The sequence below is a fragment of the Sebastes umbrosus genome, chromosome 6 (assembly GCF_015220745.1).
Source record: "Sebastes umbrosus isolate fSebUmb1 chromosome 6, fSebUmb1.pri, whole genome shotgun sequence".
NCBI classification, from domain to species: Eukaryota; Metazoa; Chordata; class Actinopteri; order Perciformes; family Sebastidae; genus Sebastes; species Sebastes umbrosus.
In genome coordinates, this window is record NC_051274.1 from 7732657 (window position 1) to 7746173 (window position 13517).

Sequence of the window (13517 nt, forward strand, 5' to 3'; positions counted from 1 at the left end):
TGTACTGCTGTGGACGGGGCCGGCAGCAAAACATGAGACTTTGTCCAATCACAGGTCATTTCAGAGAGAGCGTTCCTATTGGCTGTGCTCTGGCTGGTGGGCGGTGCTTGGTATTTCCTCAACAGCGTTGCCTAGTTTGATCAGTTTGTGAGTGATTGACTGCTGCTCAGCAACGGCAGACTCCAGACCAGCTCCGATTGGTTGTTTTCCTCCGGTCTGTGAAATCTTGCAGATGCTATTAGGAGCACCGGAGGACACAGAGGAACAGGATCTTTTTCAGATTACCTGTCTCATGCACTGTCAGGATACAGTGCCCGTTTTATAAAAATAACTTTTTTTTAAAATCATATTTGCTCCAATTCTACCCAATGCAGCTTGAAGTGTACGCTGTATTTAGAATATTTTTCCCCGTTTACCTTTCCACTCTATTGAAAAAAAGACTGTCATTTTACCTCGCAGAACACGGTACTTGCTGGTCTACTGTTGCCTCGAACGGTTAGTTTGTGTTGTTGTGTGACTTTGGTTAGCCTGGATTCACCAAAGTCACACAATAGCACAAACAAACTAATGTATTCTTACAGGCAACCCCTCCTCCTCCCAGGTTTACCCTCAACCCGTACCTTGCGCTCTCATTGGCTGTAGCTCGTGGCCGGAGTCCCCGACAGGTCCAGATAGTTATTCAGCTAGATGTCTGAAATGTTATCACACATAGCCCTCGAACGCCGATGTGCTTGTGGCGAGCCAATGCTGATTTTCGCCTGATTTGGGGCTTTTGTCGGGGAGCTCCAAAAAAAGCGTCCAGGGAGCAGAAATTCAGGCCTAAAGTTGTTTAGTGTGACGAGATATAGATGACAGTTAGGCGCACCAGTGCAACCAGTTAGTCTGGAGCTCTACTTTAAGGCACTTAACATTTTCAGTTTAAAAAAAAAAAAAAAAAATCCTTCGCATTTGATTGGACCGCTAAAAAGTGGGCGGGCTTAGAATACAGCATGTTACAGCGCTACAGAGAACTGTGGCTCCACACATACACACCTCCCTCCCTAAATGTTGCAGATTGATTGATGTCAAAATAGATTTGTATATTTTTTTTTCACATATATTTATTGTTAAATAGGTGCACAATATGACCAGGGATGTGATCTAAAAGTTTCCATTTCATCTAGACTTTAAAGCTTAAGTTCCATGTGTTATACTGTCATTAACTATTGCTGCAAAGTTGTCCAAATTTCAAGTTAAAAAGGTCCATAATTGGTAATTTTAACTTTTATTTTTAGACAAGTTATGTATATATATAAAAAAAGAAATAAAAAATGCAAAAAGTATGCAGGGCAGCCTGAACCCAACTGTAAAGCGCTTGTCCGTTAAAACATAAGATGAACACGATAAAAACGTGTGAGAGAATATACAGCAGGTGGTTAGAAACTAAAGCTCAACATGGAACAGACAGAAAAACAGAGCTTCAGTCATTTCAAATACATTGTTTTACAACCTCAGACAGTAAACTACCAACTAACAATACGAAAGACTTAAAAATTAATTTGAGAAAGATGAAAAAAGAACATATTGTAAAAAATATGCCAATTTCTATAGAGTGGAATGAGGCAGGCTGATCACAAGCGGAAGCGGTCAGAGAAGTTTGGTGAGTGAGGGATTGTGAGAGGTACTTCACTCTTCTTCACTGCTACAGGTTTGTAGTGTCTGATGGGTTGAGCAGTGTGAACCTGCAGAAATAAAGAAAACCAAATCAGACAGACAGCAGTTTACCAGGCTGTGGCTGCATACACAAATCTGATCATTTTACAGACTTCCTCCTCTTTATAGCGTGACTTTAAAAAAGGTATAATATGCATCAATTTCCTAAAAAACAATGTATAGACTGATACTAAAATAATGCCTCTCAAATCATCACTTATGACCCACTACAAGTGTGTAGCGGTGTCTGTTTTTGCAGAGACCCTGCAGCCCCCTGTCTGGATTTTCTCTTTTCTTATTATTTTGCTTTAGTCGAGACTCTTCTGGGCGTCTGTAAACAGCCTTTTGGCCCCACACGGGGGTGTAACCCCCAGCCAATAACAGCACGTTGGGTGTGCAGCCTGTTCAGGTGGTTAAATAATGCTGCTTTGTCACGCCTTTCGTAGGCTTGTCCCGGTAGTCGGCGTTGACGGTGTTACTCGGGCACAAAACGATTACATTACGTGCCCACCGGGAGTCTCAGCAGAGTAGCAGGTGTCAGATTTCACACATACGTGACAAGAGGGAGAATTGACAGGCTGAGATAATGCAGAGAATTTTGGTGTCGAAGTGAAAAACAAAAGCTCCTATTTGACAATATTTCAGATTTAAACCCGATGCTATAAGGGAACCATAACGTTAATGAGGTAATCGCTGTGCGGAGGACGGAGCGGTCACAGCTGGTGTGCGTGGCGCTTTGGCGCCAGGTAGACCCCTGCGGCCCCGCAGCGAAAGCTCCACCGGAGAGGCCAGACACACAGCCAGCCGACGTTAAAGATCAAAGTAAGTGTGCTACACTTCTTGACCGTCACATTTTCTTGTAAAATGTCCGGTGTAAATCGGTAACGCCTGTAATGCGTGTGGTCAAAAGTTTATTAACCGGTGGGAAAATTTCCTCGCCGTCACATAACTAGCCTCTCAGCTTCTGATACAGAGGCACAAGCATTATACATCCATGGGCACAAGTCTCCCTTTAGATGCTGAACCCGTATTTGACGGGTGAGAACGGGTTTGTAACATCGCTGTGAGTTCCCCTGTTCCTCTGTCTCTCCTCTGCTGTGGCCGAGACACACACACACCAGGCAGAGAGGACAACCTGCCTTTTGGCTGCATTCATTCGAAACTTGGCACCTTCACACAGAGTTGTGTGGAGTTAGTTGTGTGTTTATTAGTGTTTTTGAATGTAACCCCTATGAAACAATCAGAAAATAATGTTTTATTTCTCCGATACACAGCTTTGTTCCCACTAACGCATCCCATTATATAGCAATACTGTACAATAGCCACCACATCAATGGGAATATTCTCCCTCAGTAATGCATGTCATGAATCTTCCAAATAAACCGTTTTTTGCAGTGACCTGTTCGTGCCGCATCCTGATGATGTCCTCCTTCTCCTTCTGCTCCTCCTCTCGTCTCTGCCCCTCCTCCATGAGCATCCTGAGAGCCTCCTTGTCACCGGCCTGCCGCTCGAATTCCTGCCGCTCCAGGGCCCGTCGCTCTGTCGACAGCCCAAAGGCCTCCACGACTGTGGGAGAAGTAATCCATTAGTGCCACGACAGGTGGTAAGCGAAGGCAACATGAACACAGCGAGTTGAAGCTTCAGCCTCGGAGTAGAGAGCTGAAGCGCTCTTCAGGAGGTTTTGACAGTGTTATAGGGATGGTAATAGACTCACCCACTGCAGCCCGGGCCTCTTTTTTGGGCAGGAAAGGCTCTTTATGAGTGACTGTGTTGGGCCTGGCTTTGAATACTGTTGCTTCCTCCCGTTTCTGCTCTTCTTTCACCTACAAGGCACAGGGGTCATGTTTGAATTTCAAGGTAAAGTTGTTGGGAATAAAAACGGTCAGTGGCAGATCGTGTCGTACCATCTGCTCCCAGCGACTGCTCTTCACAGCTCCCCGTTCATCTAGCAGCATTCTGAAGGGCTCGAGCTTTGTGGCCTCTAGCTTCTTCTTCTCGGGGAGTACCACGGTGTCGAAGTCTGGCAGCGGCTGGGCCTTGAACTGTGGTACCTGGAAAAGTTCGAAGGAAACAGGAGAACGGGATTTAATGGTTTTGTCTTTATTCTGGAGGGCTAAGGACACAGGTTCTGTTCGTGGGACTCCACCTCTTCATTACGCTTCTCCTCCAGCCTCTTCTCTTTCAGTGCCCTCCTGTCTCGATCCCGCTCTTCAAAGGAGAAAGGACAGACTTCCACGTGGTGGTTCTCTTGTAGCTGGGGCTGGAAGGGGAGGCCAAAATGAGGCACTGGGGGGGCCTTGATGGGTGACGGCTGTTTTACCTGAAAAGAAAAAAAGGAGGGGTTGGTTTACCTTCAGTTGAAGAAAAGTCAATATGTCCGTGAAGTAAGAGAAGGGGAAAGAATACGAGCTTAGCAGCTTCGTATTAGAGACAACCAGATGTGCCCTTACTTCCTCGACCCTGGGCTCCATACGAACTCTCTTCTTAAGGGCAAAAGCTGGAGACTCTGGCACAGTCGGATGCAGAAATTTCTTTTCTGGCAATCCCTGTTGACAGGAGGAAATCCCATTCAATATATGGAAATAAATTACCTGAAAAGTATCACAGGATTTAAACTCACCGTTACTCCTTCTAGGATCTTTTTAGACAGCTGTTGGGCTTTAAAGGCCTGCGGCTTCTCTTCAGCTTCCTGAGGCTTCTTGGTGGCTTGTCTCTCGTGGAGCCTTTTTTCAATCTGCAGCTCGAAGCCTTCGGGTACAGTGGGTTCCTTCACTGCTGGCTTCTTTAGACACTCCACGCTCTCCAAAATCTTCCTGTTCAGCTCCAAGGCGTTGAACTTAAACCTGTGATTAAAAACACATTTAACCACTGACCAATGTGTTCGTCACAAGTTTATGTCAAATGTCAGTCCAGACATTTCAGTGTCTTGGAGCTCTGATGGAGAATTTTATGAAAGATATCACTGATTTATGGTCAATTATGTTTCTAATCTGTTACTCTCAATAGGATAAGACAAATTCCATGTATGAAATAGGTTTCCCATATGTGAGCCATTTAAGTGACAAGAAGCTGTACATATTTAACAAGATATTATTTAATGGAACGTGCTGGCTCTCCAAATGTAAAAAAAAAAAAAGGGTAGTTGGACGGCAAATCTTGGGGCTACCCTCGAAGGTGAGAGTTGGATGTTGAAGGTCAGTGGAACAACATAAATAAGCAGTGAGACAGCGCTGATAGAATATTGAAATTTGAATTGTCTTATATCTTTCACATTTGAAAGTTGCTTTTGGAAAAGTCATGGCTCATTAGCACAAATAATACTGCCGGTTTGAATGTTTAGAGGTGGATCTATAAATAACGTGTGACGTCTCTATAATGTGCGTATGCATGGGTCAAAGTTTCCCTAAACGTACGCACATTTCCTTGTTTTTTTTTTTTTTAAATCCCAATTTTTGTGTGTATGCAACGGTTCTAAATGAGGATCCTGGTGTTGGACGAGACGGAGTACAGCAACTGTTCTTACTTGTGAAGTTTTTCCACCTCTTCATCCTCCAGTTGAGCACTGCTCTTAACATTGACTGGCCGGCCCCTCCGGCGGGTCATCAGGTGTGGGGTGTGAGGCTGGGTGAGCTTCATCTTATCACCCTTCACTGATGATGGCCCTGAGAAAAAAAACAGTTATAATGGATGTGATTAAGTTACAATTAAACCCCACTGCACATTTTTTTGATTTTTTTTAAAAACCGCTTCTAAAAACAAATCTGGCCCCCCCAACATCCTGCACACCTCTCTCTCGACTCTTGAGACTTCGCAGATGGTAGCGGTCAGGTGTTCGTTTCTGGAACTGCTCTATCTGCTGAGCCATGGGCACGTAGGCAGATAGCTCCTCGGCCTCTCTCTTGTTGCCCGTTGACAGGTTGAAGGGTTTGGGCACTGTGGCACCTTTCATAGCTTTTGCCTAAAGAAAAAAAAAAATTAATTTGAATTACTTCCCTCTCAGCTCACTGTTGATAATGACAACTAAACTGCAGATTCAAGTTTTAAACTGCAGATTAAAGTTTTAAACTGCGAGCTGGAGGACATTTCGGGCCATGCAACAACATCAGGGAGTGTATATTTATTTTTCTCGATCAGGTTTTACTCAAAGAACGCATGCTGAGATGATTCACCAACCTCCCAATTCGATACTATCGCGATACTTGGGTGCCGATTCGATATGTATTGCGATTTTTAAGTATTGTGATTCTACAAGTATTGTGATTTTTGTTGACTTTGTTAACACTAGACCATGGGAAAAAAGTTAAATCATACACCTCTAGGGACTTTTACTTTGGAAAATATCTAAATTGATACAGTAAAAATGTTTCATTTTCAGCATGTATGTAGTCAGAGATGTCCTGAAGTTAAATATATCAGTCTTTGTCAGGAATAATTTATTAATTTTTTTTTCAGCATCCCAAAAATCAGAGAATAAAAGACATTCCCCTCACAAATTAGTGGTATTTTCTATTTAATTTATAAGGGACATGCAACGTTTTATACTCTTGGTGAATATAATCCAATCAATCGTATATGTATTTTGTATATACAGTTCCCTTTGTGAACACCTTATTTTGAAAAACGGATGTAGTCACACATGTATACTTTCTCCAACTTCGCACGCTAGCTCTCCCTTCAGCTCCGCTCTCTAAATGACAGTATATGGTTGCTCCACAGTTGTAGCGTCGAACAATTTGACCACGGAGACAAAAGTGACGGCCGGCTTGGCCACGCGCTATGATAACGTTTCCTGTCCATGACAGAGTTAGCATGCAGCTTTAGCCGTGATTTCTAGCTCGGCTTTTCCTGCAATGAGTGAAACCCAAAGTGTTTCCATACTTTACTGGATGTGTAGTGTTTAACATGTTGGATTTAAAATGGGAGGGTGCAGGTCGTATCCACGCGGACCCTCCACTGTTTTATACTTTTTCGTTTTGGCCCGCTGTGGTTTGTTTTGGTTTAAGGATACGGAAAGGATATGACGACACATTACTCAAACAACAATAAAAGCGGTACCTTCCTTCTTCCTCTGCATAGACTCAAATGTAGCAAAAAAAAAAATTGATTTCAAAAATCGTAAAGAAGTAAATAAAAAAATAAAAAAATAGCAATACATAGCGGAATCGATTTTTGGTCCCCTCAGGTTGCACTACAATTTTAAAAAGTCGTTAGCATATATGAAGTACTTACTGGGGAGGAGGGTTTGCGAAGCTGATTGATAAAGTCCACGTCCTTGTGGGCTGCGTTGGACGAAGTGGTCGCCTTGACACGGGTGTTTGTGTTGAAGTTGAACTCTTTGGGCATGGTCGCTGACAGGACCATCTTCTTCGGAGGTGGAACTGAAATGAAAGTGACCCAGACTTTCTTTCAAAAAGTTAAGTCAACCTAAAGCACAACTTTCAGATCTTTTAAATGGTAACAGCACATTTAAACAAACAAAAAGGTTGTCGTCAAGTACATTTACTAATGGTTGCAGCCACACATAAAGTCAGTAATATCTACTCACTGCCAGCCAGAGCAGCTTTGTAGCTGGCCTCGTTCTGTTTGCGATGCAGAGCCACTTCATTCTGGAGGTTCCGGATGCGCTCCAGCTCCTGTTCTTCAGAGCTATTTGGCCTATTTGGACACATTTATCAGCAAGAATCAACTTTAAGCTGCTTTTCCATTTCAGTCTCAGCTTAAATATCCTATTCAAGTCGTTTAGAACAGCTATAAACACTTCGTCTTTCCGATGTTGACGGATCACAAGTTGTATGAACAGCATTATACTTTTCTAGCATAACCGGACCCGCAGTTGGCTAACTGGAGGTGCCTGCAGCCCATAGCAGATCTCCCAGTCATTTCAGGGTGTTTTGATTATGTAATCACAAAACAGAAATTCCAGGAGGCGGTTGAGAAACACAGGTTTCACTGGTAGACTCACTCTGTGTTTGCAGTAGTGGAAGCTGCTGTCCGGGTCTGGGGCGCCGTCCTGGTATTCAGAGGCCCCTTGTTGCGGAGGACACTACTGGATTTACGGGCAGCAGGAGGAGTTCTAGAACAAACGACCACAGTTGAAAACTTGAAGAACAAAACGATAATACAAAGTGGGGACTTTGACAGGGTCTCTTTATGTGCGAGCTGTCTGTAAAACGCTCGCGCAGTCAATGGCTTTTTAGGTCTGGGGGGGGACTTGCTGCTGTAAAGGGCATCTTGAGGATATGATATGACAGTTATGACACTTACTTTTTGTGTTTCTTTGATGGTGGAGCTGGACCAGCGGTCATCTCTTTACGTTTTGAAACCCTAAAATGAATAAATGAGAAATATATACACACACCCTCTTAATCTCAAGTTCAGACAAAGTCCCCAAAACACTTGATTCTGCATTACCCATGATACAACTCACAGGGCTCAACGATACGGATTGCCCGGGGTAAGTAAAATGCCATGTCGGGCTAGTAAATCTAGCAACTCACTTGCAAGTGGTAAAGAATTAAACACATCGTTTGTTTTTTCCAGAGCTGATGATGGAAGTAGTGAAGGAGTGAGACATCTCCAGTCAACTTTTGTTGTTTTTAAAATGTGCTTTAAAATAAAAACTAAACTTAAGCCACCTCGCTTCCTTCTCATCACTGAGAGTTGCATATGCACAGTAAGGAACGGACACTCGTGAGAAAATGGCGTCGGGTAAAGAAAAGGTTATGAGCTGAAGCGCAATCGAGCATTTTAATTATCCTGCAAACAAGAGTTTAAGCGAAACTTCAACAATGTATTGAGAAGTTTGCCTCAAGTTTGAGAGCAAGGAGGATTAAACATGACAATTAACTTTAGTCTTTGTTGTTATTTCATAACCACTAATAAATAAAACAATTTGTAAATAGAGGCAAGTAAAAATTGACTTCGGCGTGTAGATTTCTGACTCACTTGCCAAGTTAAAAAAAACCAAAAAACATTAACATTGGCACCTTTTGTTAGACCCTCCATATAGTCCTAATCTTTCTACACAATTGTCTTTACAGACTGAATAATATTCCCTGTAGCGGGTAAACTCAACTTGATGTATAAATTGAAAGTTGTAATCTTAATTACGAAAGCAGTACCAAACAAATATTCATTTATGTACGAACAATAATATAACAATGACCGCATGGTGACACAAGGGCACACACACAAAAAAAGACTGCTTACATCCAGCTGCTTGACTTGTATACTACGCAGCATTTTCCTAAAAAATGCATTAAGTAATTCCTCTGAATCATCACTTATGTTGAGTTTACATACAGTAAGTGACAATTCCTGCAGAAGCATAAACAAATGTTGCCCCCTCTGTAAGATTGTTTAGAGCTATGAATCAGTACCACAGATTAATTTGATATACTGCGTATCACACTCATTTAGTTCCACACTGAGGTACGAGAGAAGCCATCACAAGGACTGTACCTGCGTGGTTGGGCAGGGGGGGATTGATTAGCGGCATTCCTCTTTGGACGTGCACCAGTCCGAGCAGGAGATCCAGCACCCCAGGATGTCACCATGTTTGGAGGTTGATATGTGGAGGGACCTGAAATATTGAGGAGTCCAAATGGGTTCACGCCATAAGGACTATTCACTGAATAACAGAAGACTACAGATTTATCTAGGGGACCACACCAGAGTTCGGCTTTAAATAGTCATTGTATATACAGAAAGGATCCAATTCAATCTTTTTTTACATTTAACACAATAAAGCTCACTGGGATACAGGAGAGAACTACATGTCTGTCTGAAAGCTACCATCGCGTCGGGGTGCAGCATCGCCCAGTCAGGGTTTATTTCACAACAATGACCGGCTTGCTGTACATTATCCCTTACTTATTGTCGAAATCAATTAAAACCATTTTTTGTTGGTGTGCAATCCAGGGAATATAAATCCAACTGATACTTGTTTATTAATTTTAAGAATGTATTTTATGGTTTTTGCAAATTAATTCTTAATTTATACTCGTAACACTGACTTAGTGATTGCTGTGACTCTGAGTCACCAATGGAAGTCATTGTAACTGCTTTGAATCCACGTTGACTACAGTTGCTGTCCGTAGAACGAGCAAGCTACTTGTCAGACCCACCTTTCAACACTACAGGGATGAGTATTTTATACTCTTGAGAATTTCTTTAAGTATCTTAACAAAAATAATGAGTGCATCTTCAGTAATTGGCTATAATGTGATGAAAACCAACCTGAATACTCGTCTGTCTTGACTTGAGGGGTTACAATGGCTCTCGGCAGGTCAGACGCATGGCTTTTCCTAAAGCCTTTGTCAGGCCTCAAAGGAGTTTCAAGGTGGCCATCTGCTGCACTGGTCTGTTGATCTGCACAGAAGAGACGGTCAAAAATCAAGAAGATGGACACTTCACAAATTCTTTGATGGTTAATTTAACCTAAAATCAAAAATACTTATGACAATTCACACCATGCTTAAAGTCAACAAAACAAAAACAGTATTACACGATCCTGACCAACATGGTGAAGCAGGTCAAACTGAATGGGTCAACACATTCCTCCTGACCAGTTGGGTGTGGGTTGGAAGCTGCGGTGAACTGATGTCGTTACCAAGAACTAGGGATGCAACGATACCGGATTGGATATCGGGCCGATACCGTCTCAAATAGCTGGATCGGATATCTGTGACAATGAGACCGATCTATTCAATTCAGTTCTACATTTATACGATTATACATAATATACTGTAAATTAATTCCTGTTTAAGTTTTGACCAATTTGTTGCTGCATTAAAAAGGTTTACACTTGATTGTAATTCCTGTTAATTTTGAAGACTTTTTACTAAGTTGTTGGACAATTTATTTTTTGAATAATAAATAACAATTCAGTAAACCTGAACACCAGGCTGTGTGTATCAGGACCATTTCTGTGGGTTTCAGCAAGTCACTCACTTCCCGTTTTGTTCTCTTCCAAACACAACCACTTTGCTTTAAAAAAAACAAAAAAAAAAACACATGAGGCTAGATAAACACTTTTCAACTTATCGAAGATGGCAGCACTGCAAAAGGCGTCGTTTATTGATTTCAAATACTCCTGCTGGTTTACAAAGCACTAAACGGTTTAGGGCCAAAATACATTTCTGATCTTCTGCTATGTTATGAACCATCCAGACCTCTCAGGTCATCTGGATCAGGTCTGCTTAGTGTCCCCAGAGTCACAACTAAACATGCAGAAGCAGCGTTCAGTTTTTATGCACCAAATATTTGGAACAAGCTCCCAGAAACCTGCAGGACCAACTCCAACTCTGAGTTCTTTTAAAAAGCTTAAAACTTTTCTAATCTAATTTTCTAATCTTTAGTGTTTTTATAACTGTTTTAATTATGTCTTAATGTTCTTTTGCACTTTGTCGCAATGTTCTTGAATGTTTATGTAAAGCACTTTGATTGCCCTGTTGCTGAAATGTGCTCTACAAATAAAGCTGCCTTGCCTTGCCTTACTGCAGTATTGTGGAAATGCAAGGAGTTGCTGTTATTTTGTCCACCTGCACTATTGTATGTCCAGTGTAACGCCAGTGGTGAGTGCATAAGGGGCTAATGCAGACTTTATTATAAACCATGTTGCTGTTATGCTAAATTAAAGTTAAACAGACCCACCCACAGATTACAGAAAACCATGTTTGTGTTAAATTGTTATCTTGTAGGTTAGACGGTGAAACAAAAAACACAGCAGGTGTTTACAACCGTTTCAACAATCCAACATTAACCACATATAGCTGTCAGGTTACATCATAATATTGAAGGGAGACTTACCAAACCACTTATCTTCACTCTCAGCATCCTGCAGGTCAACGAAGTCCACCACGGTGGACGGAGCATCAAACTCATACCGATCACCAGAGTCTCTGTCCGCCATAATGTCGATGTGGGATTCAACAACGCACCTAAACAGAAAACCAGTCATGTCAAACACTGCAAATCGTATATATAAAAGGGCCCTTCTAGTGAATTATGTGCTCAGTTAACGTTAAACTACCGAGTGGCGTTTTGGAAGTCGTGTTTTCTTCATGACGTGAAGGTAAACTAACGTTAACGTGACTGAGGGGGAAACTAGCGAGATAACGTTCAACTAGCTAGCCTTCATAAGCACGTAAAGTACTACTACCCACTACTTCTAACTAACAATACTACAGTCTGGTGTCTATCTGAGTTAGTAAACGTGAACTATGAACACGGGGAAACAATTAGGGATGTAGCGTTAGTATTAAATATGTAAAAATGTGCCAAAAAATAGCCTTACCGAGACCGTCTGTTCCCAGAGCAACAACACTAGTACAGACTGCGACCAGCCGTTAGCGCTTGAATCTCCTTCCTTTTGAACCAGCCAATGACAGACACCCTGATCATCAGCTCGACGCTCATTGGCTCAAATCAACTTCCGTTTAACCGACTACGTCATCACCACGAATAATAGAATAAGAATAAGAACAAAAATAAATAAATTAATTAATTAATAAAAGAAAAAGTCAACTTCCTTTGACCTGATTACGTCATCACCACAAATAATAAGAATAAGAAAATAAATAAATAAATTAAAAAAATAAAATAAAAAGTCAACTTCCTTTGACCTGACTACATCATCGCCACAAATAATAAGAATAAGAATAAAAATAAATAAATTAATAAAAGAAAAAGTCATCTTTCTTTGACCTGACCACATCAACACCATAAATGATAAGAATAAGAACAAAAATAAATAAATAAAAGAAAAAGTCAACTTCCTTTGACCTGACCACATCATCACCATAAATAATAAGAATAAGAACAAAAATAAATAAATAAATAAAACGAGGAAATCTGTGCACACAAACCAAAACGAAGACATGTTTCATTAATCATAGACGCCCATGTGCATGGATCTAATACTATGGAGGACCAGAAGAGTCACGTAAATAGTAATAGAGCATTTAATAAATGAATAATTATTAATTATAATTTCCTTTTAAAATGTTCTAAGGATAACAAGCTCTTGATAACATGTATTTTGTTATCAAGAGCTCGTTATCCTTAGAACATTTTAAAAGGAAATTATCCTCACATTTAATTAATGATGTCTAATTATCTTTTGATATGTTAAGATATATTTTCTTTTCTCCTGTACTGTTCTATGTATGTATTTCATTGTTTGTATTGGATTGTTTTCCACTGGTTGGTTAGGTTTTTCTGCACATTTTCTGTACTTCTTGTTGTTGTTTAACTTTTGTTGTATTTTTTAAATTATGTTAGTTTAGATCTTTCTTCCTTTTTTGTTATTGTTTTTTTTCTCCTGGGGTTGGGGGGTGGTCCTTTGTATAAGCCTGTGGCTTCTTGACCTCTCCTGACACATTTCTTGTTTTTTTTTTCATTGACTGGATTTTGTGCAGTTTTATATATGTGCAAATAAACACATAAAATAAAATACAAATTGTAATTGTTGTTATAATTTGTATCATCAATGGACATGCCATTACTGGTCGTGTCCAGAAGGTAACCCTGCAAATTGCAAAAACTTGCAAATCCTGACCTTAACCATTCGAGGTCAAAGCCCAACCTTAACCAAATAATAGCATGTCCACTTTTCTTAAAATGTTCACACAACAAACAGGAAAATAAGGAAGAAGATATAATGCAACTTGGGGGCAACCTTGTTTTATACATCTAGCAGCAGCGTTTGTGTGCAAACTGAGAACGAAACATCACTTGGAGGCAAAACAGTGCTCATAACTTTATCTAAAAACAAAACTGGGCGATTTTATATATGCATTAGCTGATTGGCTGAGTTACCAGTC

General features: G+C 40.9%; 1 protein-coding gene across 1 annotated transcript; it reads right to left on the reverse strand.

Moving 5' to 3' along the window:
- Positions 1-1086: 1086 nt before the first annotated feature.
- Positions 1087-12148, reverse strand: tpx2 (TPX2 microtubule nucleation factor). Its single transcript, XM_037772437.1, has 17 exons — positions 11990-12148; positions 11503-11633; positions 9931-10062; positions 9154-9274; positions 7957-8016; positions 7655-7765; positions 7238-7347; positions 6922-7070; positions 5479-5650; positions 5216-5354; positions 4313-4535; positions 4143-4238; positions 3839-4012; positions 3597-3743; positions 3407-3515; positions 3092-3258; positions 1087-1721 (listed from the first exon to the last, which is right to left on the reverse strand). Exons 2-17 carry the CDS (start codon positions 11603-11605, stop codon positions 1611-1613), a joined length of 2124 nt encoding a protein of 707 aa, XP_037628365.1. The 5' UTR covers positions 11606-11633; positions 11990-12148; the 3' UTR covers positions 1087-1610.
- Positions 12149-13517: the final 1369 nt, after the last annotated feature.

Bases quoted from the DNA above. Each gene is read 5' to 3' on its own strand.
- tpx2 (XM_037772437.1), bottom strand. From the start codon at position 11,605: ATGGCGGACAGAGACTCTGGTGATCGGTATGAGTTTGATGCTCCGTCC. The intron at 5,355-5,478 runs GTGTGCAGGATG...TTTTTTTCTCAG, and splicing joins TCTCAAGAGTCGAGAGAGAG to GGCCATCATCAGTGAAGGGT. The intron at 4,239-4,312 runs GTGAGTTTAAAT...TCCTGTCAACAG, and splicing joins AGATCCTAGAAGGAGTAACG to GGATTGCCAGAAAAGAAATT.